Genomic DNA, 12555 nt, shown 5'->3' with positions numbered 1-12555 from the left:
AGAGAAGCGTGGAGTAGGATTGAAAGCTGGAAGAATTGTGTAGGATAATTTAAAAAGGTGTGGGGAAAGCTAAACAATAAATTGTGGGCAAAAAAAAAGTTACAGTAGGGGTTCTCAAACTTTCTGCCCGCGAGGCTCAGTTAAATTTCTTGAGGCCCACCAGTCACAAAATGGTGCAGTGGCAGAGCCAGTCACTAAACGGTGGCAGATGGAAACAGTTTGGCATAATCAGCTGACAGTTGCTGACATCATTTTCTACTGATATCGAATCCATCTTTGGAAATTGCTGACATCTTTGTCACAGCATTTTCCTTGTGGCAAGGAGTTCCATAGCTCAGTTTCCCTCAGGTTAAGTACAGACATTTGCTCTGTAGGTATTGTGACTCAGCCTCCCTATTTTTGGCAGAATTTGCTTCTTCAGAGGCTCTTTAAGTGGAGAAGGCTTTTTCTTTTACATTTCCCCCTTTACACTCCCACATGCCTCTAAAGTATTTTTACTGTCTCATCTTACCACAGTTACTGATCTTCTCCCATTTTCCTTTCACACTTAACTTGTACCTTATTCACACATACCCAGCCGACTGCTGTTTCTTTCAGCCCTTCCTCCTTAATCCTTTTGCATTAATTTCTTCCTCCTACAACAGTTTTCCTCTCATTCTCTTACTTTCTATTTCTAGCTTATAAAAATATTAACCTATAATCTCACCTTTAACACCTCCCCTTCCCCTTCCCCCTCAGAAGAGGGAGACCGTCCTTCCATTTCCAGCTTTTCCCAGTCTTTACTCAACATGCAATGAATTTTTGACACTAGCCAACTGTCTGAGAAACACTGAGTTATAGGTTGGAGTTTTTAAAGATTTGGCTCATCTGGTGCGCCACCAAAAGGAAAGAGACTGTTTCTTATCCAGAAATCAACTGAATATAGATCAGCACTCCATAAATTTATTCTACTGGAAGGCGACAACATCAGTAGAACTGATGGTACCGCTAGTTTGTTGAAGCACCTGATCAAGTAATTGTCTTGATCTGCCAAGACTTCCCTAATTTTGCTGCTATGGTGTGACGACTATGTTGAACATCCGAATGAAATTATTTTATTGCCATTCTGCTTCTGAAATAAATATAGGAGTATCTATTATCAGCGTGTCATGCATGCGACTAGATTCAGGTCGACAGCCTATCTGAGTAGTTGACCCTCAGACATGCATAAAGGTGTGGTATGCTTTTCAGGCAAAATGATAATCGACTGATCATTTTTATGTATATAAAAAATAATGCTCCCCTTTTTTTGAAATACAGATTGACATGTATGGTATGTTGGAATTGACCCATTGTGTTCTCATATTTTGGTATCATGTAGAGTTCACTGCTTATTGATATTGAAGTGTATGGATTTCTTTATTGTGAATTAATCTTTCAGGCACTTTTTTTTTCTTTTGGAAAATATAGCTTTTTCCAGTTCAGGTTTCAGACATTATTAGTGGGACTAAGTAGTTCATTTACAATTCTCACTTTTATACTTGTAGTTTGTACCTATCTTAAGTTTGTATATTTGACTACAGTAAGAATTGTGTCTGCTGTTACCAGTTCAGTGCATTACATGATTTCTGTGTTGGGGGCTGCTTATTATGAGGACCTGTGAGGAATGTGGTGAAATAATGTAAAAAGGAGCTAGTCAGGAAAGTCACTGAAGGGGAAGCATTGTGAGGGAAGAGTATTTCTTGTGGAGCTGTTTGTAAGAGGTTTGTAGCAATGAAGGGAGGAATATACATGCCCTTTTCTTGTGCATGCTCTAGGCTTAGATAAGTAACAATGTGCCTCCTTGTATACATGTTTTTACAGAAGATGCAAATGTAACTGTGCACTGTATTGTCTCATAAAAAGTAGCACTCACATTCCTGTTTACTACTACTAATATTAGTACTTCGTTCTGCTATGTTGGGGATCTACAAGCCGTGGCCTGATGTGGCCCCTGTTGTGTTTTTGTGTAGTATACTATTGTTTTTCAAAATATACATTTCTAGTTATCTTTATCTCAGACACGCTTCTTGATTTGACAAACAAGTATAATATCACTGTATATCTAGTATATGTTAATAATGTGATTAAAACTTTGGTTGTTAGTATCTTGATTTGGGGCTTAGAAACACTTCACTAGAGCACTTCACTGTGTAAGTTTTGTATATCAGAGTTACTGTATCTGAACATATTTTTTGCTACATAGAGCTTTCTTTCTTCCTTCCTTCCTTCCTTCCTTCCTTCCTTCCTTCCTTCCTTCCTTCCTTCCTTCTACACTTGATAATCTTTAGCAATTCCGTTTCACTAGTGATTTGCCTTAGAATAGGCAGTCTTGTGCTGTTAGCCACTTTTTTTGTTCAGGAGCATGCTAGCCATTGCATTGCCTCAATTCTGTGGTGGCTTTCAGTCAGGATTGCAGTGGGCTGTTTAGTCTCACATATAAAAATACTTATCAAGACAACCCTCAGCTTTGTACGCTCTTTCATATCTGCAAACACTGTTACCTGATTTCTTGCAAGTTACACATGTAATTGAAGAATCTCGGGTACAACTACATACAAAGATTGTATCTGCGGCCTGTAATGACCATACTGTTAAAATGCATAGATCGGACACGAGTCTTTTGTGTGGTTCTACTTTCATCAAAACCTTATGGAAGTATAGTTTGTTTTGTTTTTAAAACCCCCCACTAATCCTGAGGTTAGCAACTTTTAGCTAAATAGCTTCATTGAAATAAAACAGCTATTGTGGGATAAGGTAGTAAAGAGAACCATGGCTGTTTGGATTTAATTGAAATGAAGAGCATTTTAGCATATTGGGATACAAAAGGAGGCTTTTGTACAAGTTGTTCTGTTGTCTTTGCTCTTCCCAGAACATACATTAATTTATGTGGTTGTTACAAATGGGTTTAAAATAATGTGTAATACATGTATCCAGTACTTGTGTTTTGCACATTTTGCCTCTTATATTCTAGTCACAAATATATAAATTCTAACATTTTGAAAGCTCTGATTCCTCAGGCCCTGGTTCTTTAGTCTATAAATTTATTAGTGTTTTGTCTGGGACAATTACAATTGTGAGTTGCAATAGTGATGGGCATCATATTTTTTTCTAGAGAACAGATTTCTTATGCTTTGCTATATTTGTGTTTTGCTTCTGTGACTCATGATATAGTAATGCTTGGGGGGCGGGGGGCAATCTGCTAAAGCTAATGATAGATACGACTTCGTGAATCAGTGATTGAAATCTATGGAATGTGTAATGATAATGATAATAAATTAAGCAATATAGCTGTGCTTCTTTCATAGTCTTTTAGATTAGCTATGGTGTGCTTCCATCAGGAAATTAGTTAATTGTTGCATATTCAAAATTGCCACAATCTGTCCCCACTACCACCTTTTAAGGATAGTCCAAAAGACTGACAGAACTTGTGTAGCTATGCAGACATTGCCTCTCTCTTACTTTTCATGGAATACATTTTAAAGTGCCGAAAACTTTTGAATGCTGTTTGGTTAGCCTGTGAAACTGTGATAACAGTTCCTTGTCATCCTGGAAAAAAGTGACAAGTGGGGTGACAAGAGGTTCTGTCCTGGGCCCATTGTAATTTGGATGAAGGTGCTCATAAATCTGCAGATGACACCAAACTGGGAGGGATAGCCAATGCTGCTGAGTAACAGAATCGGGATTCACGATGAGCTTAACAGATTGGGGAACTGGGCCCAAACTAACAAAATGAATTTCAATAGGGACAAACGTCGGGTCCTGCACTTAGGCAGGAAGAACCAGCTGTACAAATTAAAATGGGGGACACCTGGCTTGCCAAAAGTACATGTGAAAAGAAGTTACAAGAAAGGAGAATCCAACTAAACATCAAGAAGAACTTACTGATGCTCGGCAAGGGAACAATATACAATTCTATGAGTTCAAGGACACATTCCAGCAAGGCAATGAAGTAAGGTTGGTGAGGGTGTGCGCCCTGGGCCAAGTCCCAAGGACCAGATAGAGAGGTGAGGAGGGTTATATTCAGATGCTGGGCCTGAGGTCCCCATCTGAGATATAAAACCTAGGGAAAACAAGCAGAAAATGTGCAACTTAAACAAATATATAGTGTCTGCCCACTTACATGGGAGTTATGTTCCGGGCCCTCGCACTCATTAGCGAAAATTGTGTAGATAGGGAGCACTCTCTAAATATCTTATCTGAAGCTCTGTCTCCAATGCAGACCCCCCAAAAATTACTGTATCCAAAAATATCCACAACTAGAATTGAAGCTCTGGGGTCAGCTGGAGGCTGCATGGAAAAGCGATGGGGGAGGCTGAGCAGCCTAAACAAAGCCCCATTGCGCCTCCAGACTCTTTGATGCTCCCTCTGCCCTCATTGATGCCCTCTTCCAGCTCCGGTGAGGCTCTCCTCATGAGCCACGTGAATTGAATTATTTATTTCCTGGCGACATGCATATACGTGGTCGTGCACGTATGTGGGGATGCCTGCATAGTGAAAACAGATCTTTTCTGAAAAATTATCTTGCTTTTCCTAAAAATGCATGATGGGACTTGCCCTTCCTCCCCTTCCCTCTGCAGCCTTCCCCCCCCCCATTCCCCAAATGTTCGAGCAGATTTTGGGGGCATGGGGTGTACTGAATGGGTGAAGAGGGGAAAGGGAAATCCCATTGTGCAAGTAGAAGCCTGTGCCGTTCACACAGATGATATCATTGGTTAATCATTTTGTACAATAACATTTATAGGACCACTACGATGAGTATCGTAAGGGGCAATAGAAAATGACTTACGCTGATCGAGCCTCATTGATTTCTACCAGATACTGTTGTTGAGTGTACTTGGTTTGAAATGAGGAAACTTCACAGGATACTGTGCTATGCTCACAATGATTTTTTTTTGGGGGGGGGGGGATTCAAGTTAGTTAGGCATATCAAAGTGCTGCTTGATATACTTATTTCAGTTTAATTGAATTATTGATTATATAGGAGTGAAGTGTTCGGTTCCTTAGATTGTGTTTCTGGAGATTTGCAAAAGATGTTTCTCAAGAGAGCAATTATCAGAGTAAATGATGTATACTATGCAAAATAGCCACTAATGTAGAAGTAACAGAGTAGTTTGAAATTTGGAAGAGGGATTTACCCTAAGCAGACTCTAGATACAATTAATATTTTTCCTCTTTCAAATATGATCAGAACGATTACTGCATTGTGATAGTAAATCCTTTATACACTAACTAATATTCAGGCTCGTCTTTTAACAGTATTTACTTTGATGATTATCAAGTGTGTCCGTTCCCTATAAACCTTTTAACGTAGTTGCAGTCTTCTGTTGTCGCTGGCTGGTTTCTTTCACTTTCCTTTTCTGAAGGTTGAAGCTCCTGTTCTTTAGGACAGTTTTTACTTGAACTGCTTGAGGCAGCTTACATATGGGAACTGCTTACATCATCATCTTACTGTGTTATCTTATTGATGTACTTTGGAATCCATCGTTCTAATGAACTGACCTTTCAGTTGTCTGCTTTACAACACTACCATTTAGCCAAAATCTTCACTTTACTGGAGTTTTTAAAATCCTATTTAAAAGCTTATAGACATCACCATCTGCTATGCAAATGCTTTTTATATTAGGTTTACCAAAGTCTGAAATACAAGAAATCTAGCTTCTGTCTGTACGCAGATATGTAAAGTAAGGTTTCTTGAAGGCATACTGGCCTATCCTGGCAACATTTTCCCTCAGGACTTCTGCTTCATGGTATTCAGTGCTTTGCTTCTTTTCTGTATGGCAAGATTTTCAATCTGGGAATAGAATGCTGTGGTCTTCATAGTACAGAGCTATTTTTAAAAATCTATTGAAAAACTTGGAGGCATGTGTTCTTGACAGTTCTGCTGTTCCCTGACGTGAATATTCTTGACATTGGTTGCATCTTTGTATCTTCCATCTGTGATTGCAAATCACTCTTCACCCCTTTTAAACATATATTTTAAAAAATGATCTCCGCTTTAACTTTATTATGCATCCTGGTATTTGGTTCCAGAAGATGTTATAACTTGCTCTGAGGATTTGAGGATTATTTAATTTGCTGAGATTTTCACGCTTCCATAATTTTTTCAAGCTTTTAAATATTTATTTTTTTACTACATTGAAGGTTAGATACTCAATTTAAAAGCAAAAGAGTGAGAACTAAAGGGCACCAATGGCTGTGTTTTGCCTTTTCCTGATTTATATAATTAAGATTTCATAATAACTTAATACGAAAAATGCACATAATATTAAAAAAAATAGAATTTTCTGTTTAACATGAACTTATTCATTAGTGTGCTGCCTAATATTTAATAGATTTGTGTTTTTTTAAAGAATTGAAAGCACTGATGGTGTAAAATTGATGTTGGAAAGCAGGGGACAGATGAGAGAGAAATGCTGAAATCTATGCAAGTGTTTCTAGATCCCTTTTAGATGAGAAACTGAAAATCAGTTACTAACCCCGCACACCCAATAGTGTTTTTTTGTTAGCTTTTTAAATTACAGAATGGCTTTATGTTCCCACCCCTTGTGTTGCAAAACAAAATCAATACATTTTGAGATGATCATTCCTCAGGGTACCTTCCAATTCTTTGAAAAGGTGTGGCTGAATATGCTGCATCATGGGGGGGGGGGGGAGACTGTTGTATGACAAACAACAATTGAAATGGGGGAGAACATGCTTGTTGAGCTCAAAATCCCTACAGTTGTTTCATTGATATTCCCGTTGAAGACACATGGGCAAATTAAGGTTTAGCTTGTTCTTTCTGGGAGATTGATCCCTTTTTATATGGTAAAAGCATCTGAATTACAATGAAATTTGTATCCTTGGAACACTGGGAGAGGAAACCATATTACATTCATTTATATGAGAAATGGCTTTTTCTATATGAAATACTAAAAATTAAAATTTAGATTATAAATTTCTTGCAAAGCCTCTTTCTCTAGCTGTAACTTGTTCAAAAACATTTTACAATGGTTTTGAAATTTACTCCAAGAAGTGCTTACTTATTAAGCATAATGAAGTAAGCACATTGCCAAATCCAGTTTATTATTGGAGACAAATTAGAATGGATGTGTGTAACATAGGAGAGAAAACATGCATAACTTAAACTATCTGTTCTGGTCACAGCACTTGCCGCTGGGTATGAGAAAAGCTGCTTTTTATACTCAACAAAGGCTTGGTTCTTCAGCAGCAGAAACGGCTATGGCAAAAACAGCTAGGGAGAGCTTCAGCTGCGCATGTGGTTCTCTCTCATCCAACTTCTCCCTCTTTGGATTTTTGTCAAGGCTTATGAAAAATAGCCGCCAATTTTGGATGCTTGCCTCTTCAAAAGTCATGAATAAATTCAGTGGGAAATTCAGTGCCCATGACTTCTAGGGAGAGGACCTGAAAAAAAAATCTGTTATTTAAAATTCATAAATATTGGGTTGAGTTTTTAATTTTGAAAACTTAGACCACTACTTTCTGTGTCATGACCAGGATCCAAAGAGCTATTTTATACGTACCCAAGGGTGTGGGTGTGCCCATTGAGATTTTAAATAGATACACACCTGCCTCCTTCTTCACAAGCTACTTTTGAAATTCATCCTAATGTCAAAAGAGTTTTAACCATGAGGCTTGGGTTGCTACTGCTTTCAGTATGCGGAATTAATTGCACAATTTTTTGAATTGAAGCCTTAGCAACGAAAGCACACCTGTGCTTTTAAAGCAGTCCTTTGCCAACTAATGTTATGTTCCAAAACAAAAAAAAGACCTCAGTGTATACTCAGTTGGTAGAGCATGGGACTCTTAATCTCAGGGTCCTGGGTTCAAGCCCCACATTGGGCAAAAGATTTCTGCATTGCAAGGGGTTGGATTAGATGACCTTTGTGGTCCCTTCCAACTCTAGAACTCTAGGAGTCTGTGTTCTGAAAACTAGTTATGTATGAAGCACAGTGAAACATTCAAATACATTCTATAGGGAGAGACAGAGAAATATGGGCCCAAGAAGCGGGGGGAAGAGGTCTCAGCTAGCATCTTGGCTTTTGACTGCATCTTTAATCTTCATAGATGGTGGTAAACGTTTTTTTCATTAAAGCAAGTCATCTTTTTAAAATCTTCTGTAAGTTTTAAAGCTTCTTTCTGTCACTATTCTGATTGCTAAATTCTTGTCAGTTGACAATATAAATTAAAAATTCTCATCTTTTAAGGGATTTCATATATATTTACATATATATATGGAGCCTGCGGTTCTTCACCCTCTATGCATCCGCAGTATTAATCAATATACGCCATTTGGCACAGAACATTTCCCCAATCTTTTTATTAACTGACATTTTTTAAACCTTTCAAGCAATGGCACCATTAAGGAGGAAGAAGAAGATGAAGAAGAAGCAGAAGAGGAGGAGGAAGAAGAGGAAGATGACAACAATGACAACAATGAGGAAGAAGAAGAATTTGAGTGTTATCCACCAGGCATGAAAGTCCAAGTGCGGTATGGACGAGGGAAAAATCAAAAAATGTATGAAGCTAGTATTAAAGATTCTGATATTGAAGGTGGAGAAGTCCTTTACTTGGTGCACTACTGCGGATGGAATGTGAGGTAATTGAGATTTAGCTAGTGATTACTTCCTTAAAAATACTTCTAAAATACACTTGTGTATTTTAAAACACACTGAATATTGAATTTTTTTTCAATATTGCTGCTCTTTGGAGATCATTGTACTGTATAAAATTATTTATATTATAGGATATAGCCACAGCAACTGAATAGCATATAGATCAAGAAAAATAGTCTTGTTTGGACTCCTTTCTCAGCATTATTTTAAGTAGTACATAACAGAGAAATAGCTTATGGCTCTGCTCATCATGTAGTATTGGGCAACACACAGCTAGATCTTTACACATTTCTCAAAGTCTAGCATGAAAAAGCAAAGCATACATTTTACCATGAAGTAGAGGTGAGGTTTCATTTGGAGTAACTGGATTTCTATCTGGATGATTGCATGCATGCAAGAATCTTATCGTTCATTTTCAGCACTTAAACCAGATGACCAGCTTCTTTGAGCACCTAGGATTCTTATGTGCATCTTTGTGGACAGTAAATAGCTGACTTTCACTTGGCCAGACCTGGTTTCTTGTTACCATACACTTCTAAAGAAGATTCATCTTGCCATAGTTACTTGTGTCACTGATTTTATGTCTGAGCATCTTCCTCTTATTATGGCTTGCTGCTGTAATTTAGTGCTTTGGGGAAATGGTGGGTTTAATTTTTGCCAAAAATGTTCTTGACTTCTTTTATGCCATTAATTGAATTTTCTACTCCGTGCAGTTCTCAAATTGCTGCATCCTCAGGCTCTTTCAAAAGTTTGTTTTATGGATATGTGTTTTGCAAGGGCTTTTGTATTTCTCATTTAATACTCATGTAGACCTTCTTATCATCTTTGCTTGCCATTTGGATCTTCATTGCTTTTATAGTTATCTTTGTCTCGGAAGGTTGGAGAGATGCCATATTAGACTTCTCTGATGTTGGCAAAGTCAGCCATCATGAGTCATAGTTGGAAACTCTTGTCATGCTACCTTCTCTATTTTCATAATGGAGCTGTGTTCAATGAACTCATTGCTTATCAGACAAATAAGAGACTGCTAGTAAAGATTTTGAACTGTAGGATTTTCTTTTTCTTTTTCTTGCAGTATTTAGTTTCCTTAACTGTTGACTTGCTCACATGTGTCTTCAAACCAAGTTGAGCATGTATTGCAAAATAATAAGAGTTTTGCCTTCTATGTTCAAGTGTAAATAGTGAATACACAACATATGACTTGGAAACTGATGTAATGAACTTGTATAAAGCCTTTGATTTTTTTGTATTTCATTTCCTTTGAAAAGGATGTATATTTTATATACAACACTACTCAAGCAACACCCTTTTTCTCCCTAGCATTAGAAAGAAGTTGAAAGTTGAGCTCAGGCTTTACTTGCTTCATTGTGAAAGAACTTTTATTTATAGGCTTTAAACTATTTTTATTTATAAGAGATCCAAGAGGAGCTATAGTTAAGTTTTGAAATGATATTGGTGTTAGTATGTAGAAATGATAGATTTGTGAGCGGTTGACTATAAAGTCTTAATTGTGGCTTGGGTGATTTGTATTGAACGTATTCCAGTTTGAAACTCTAGCTTTTGAGGGAAAGATTTAGATAATACTTATAAGGGCTAGAGAATCCTGTTAATTCATGTGATTGTTTAGTTACTGAAGGGTTTCTATTATGTATATTTAACTTTGAGTGTGACCCTTAGAAACGTTGTACTCAATAGACCATCAACATAAAGCCACTAGTTTAAATTTCCCCTAGAGTTCGTGCCCTGAGGCTCTTGCTAATTCCCTACAAGAAATGCAAACCCTAAATCTGAGATTGGACTTTTCAGCCTCAGTAGAAAACAGAGTAGAACTTTTTGTCCTGAAATCTAGGCATACAAAAGCATGTGTGTGTGTGTGAGAGAGAGAGAGAGAGAGACAAGAGAGTGATATTTGGTGGTTATATTTAGGGTGTGTGCACCTAATAAGTTGTTTTCTCATTGCTTTTGTGGCCTCTTGTTCTTCAAAGCAATTTAATAATAAAAACGTACCTTTGTGGTTCTCTGTATCCTTCCTCCACGCTCCAACTCAAAAAAAGCAATAGCAAATTGAGGTGCCTTTCACATCTGTCTTTCAACTAATAATATATCATGTATGCCTCACATCATAATTGTAGACCCTTCACTGTTGGTTTGTAATTCTATAACCCTTGGACAGACTACATATGTTTACCGTACATCAATATTTACACAGATGATTTAGGCTAGGGATCCCATGTAAATTTAAGCAAATCAAGGAATTGTCAGTTTTGCATAATCAGAATTAAATTGCTACAGGACCTGAGAAAGAATGGGTGGAGGGTCTACATACATTTGTGCATTAAGAGAGTCAGAATGCTTAGGTGAGTAGATAGTTATTTTTAGGAGGTGGCAGCAATAGGTGAAGGTTTGTTATTTGGCGATTGGAGTTAGTGGAAGGAAAGAGACAGCTAGGAGTTTCAGTTCTGTCAATCAAATGTAGACCCTGCAGTCGTCTTTTGTGGAAGAAAATAGCATTGATTCATAGCCTGACTCATACAATTTCTGTTTAGACACTTCTTTGAAGTAGGGAAATGTGGCCTTCAGCTTGAAACAGCTGTTAACTATGTGTTCAACAGTGCTAGTGCTAACAAGGTGGCGACTCATTCATACTCTTTCTGCTGAATTTTAAATGTTAAGCCACTTTCATTCTGTCTCCTGAGTTGGATGAATATGACTGTCAGAATTCTGTATGATATGCTGTCAGTAAGTTGAAATAATGTATTTATGGTTCTTGCTTTGAATATTTTATTTTTCATTTTGTAAGAGTTAGTCAAAGCATAAGCTACATTTAATTGCCATGAAAAGTTTCTGAGTTATTTCAGAGTGATTACTGGAGATAACCAAGTATGTGCTGCCTCCAGTAATGGTGTTGGTATGCCTCTGAACACCCATTTCTAGGAAGTACAACTGCAGAGAATGCTGTTTCTCTCATGTCCTGTCTGCAGGCTTCCCATGTGCTGTGGGACCTACTACTGTGAGAACAGAATACTGGACTAGGTGGGACTTTGGTCTGATCCAGCAGGGCTCTTCTTATGTGCTTAAAAAGTTATTATCTGTATTTCTACTTGTTGTTCCTGTAGACTTGGGGAAACTAATCTGGACCCTCCAGGTACTATTGGACTCCGATTCCCATCATCTCTGACCATCTGCCATGTTGGCTGGGATTGATGGGAGTTGGTGTCCAACAAGATCTGGATGCACCATATTGGCTACCCCTGCTGAAGACCATGCTTTGAATATCTCCCAAAATGTAACATTATGTATTTTATTTCCTTGTAGGTATGATGAATGGATCAAAGCAGACAAGATAGTGAGACCAGCTGACAAAAATGTGCCAAAAATAAAGCATCGGAAGAAAATAAAGGTTGTTGACTTTGGACTACTGCTGAATATATTCATATGAATAAGTGGAGGAGAAAAGACCACATACTCATTTATGATAGCAGCTGTTCTAGTTGGAGGGAATTTCAATGCCACAAGAATGTTGTTTCATATTTACTTGTCATTATGTACCTGAGTTAACATAATACCGTTGACTGTGAAGGACAAAGCCAGTCATCCTATATCAGACCCATATTATGTGTTTGGCAACTTATTCATCAAAACACAACAGTAGGCATTGTGGTGTTTTTTTATGGGCTCAGTGTTGCTTAGTTAGATAACTGTTTGTTGGTTTGTTATATAGATTTACATACTGCCCTTTATCCAGTATGGAACATTCACAGTTTCCAATATCATAGAGCTTTTTTCCTAGCAAATATGAGAAATCCATGATAGAGAAAGTGCAATTTAATAATGCAAACCCCCAGATTCCATTTAGGACTACACTGAGACTATCTCCGGTGCCATACATATAATGAAGCTCTTCACTTATAGTTTTCAC

General features: G+C 37.6%; 1 protein-coding gene across 11 annotated transcripts in view; it reads left to right on the top strand.

Moving 5' to 3' along the window:
• ARID4B (AT-rich interaction domain 4B) overlaps window positions 1-12555 on the top strand; it is an 86415-nt gene that overhangs the window by 62092 nt on the left and 11768 nt on the right. For 8 of the 11 annotated variants that reach the window (XM_083496792.1, XM_083496788.1, XM_083496791.1 and 5 more), the window contains exons 17-18: window positions 8372-8620; window positions 11952-12036. In XM_083496792.1, the coding sequence (XP_083352918.1) occupies window positions 8372-8620; window positions 11952-12036 (334 nt within the window). The remainder of the gene's footprint in view (window positions 1-8371; window positions 8621-11951; window positions 12037-12555) is intronic. The other 3 variants (XM_083496797.1, XM_083496796.1, XM_083496795.1) reach the window with 1 other exon arrangement.

This window comes from Podarcis liolepis (assembly GCF_965112155.1).
Source record: "Podarcis liolepis genome assembly, chromosome: 3".
Lineage (NCBI taxonomy): Eukaryota > Metazoa > Chordata > Lepidosauria > Squamata > Lacertidae > Podarcis > Podarcis liolepis.
Note: the sequence above shows the minus strand (reverse complement) of the source record. Positions and strands in the feature narration are given on the sequence as shown.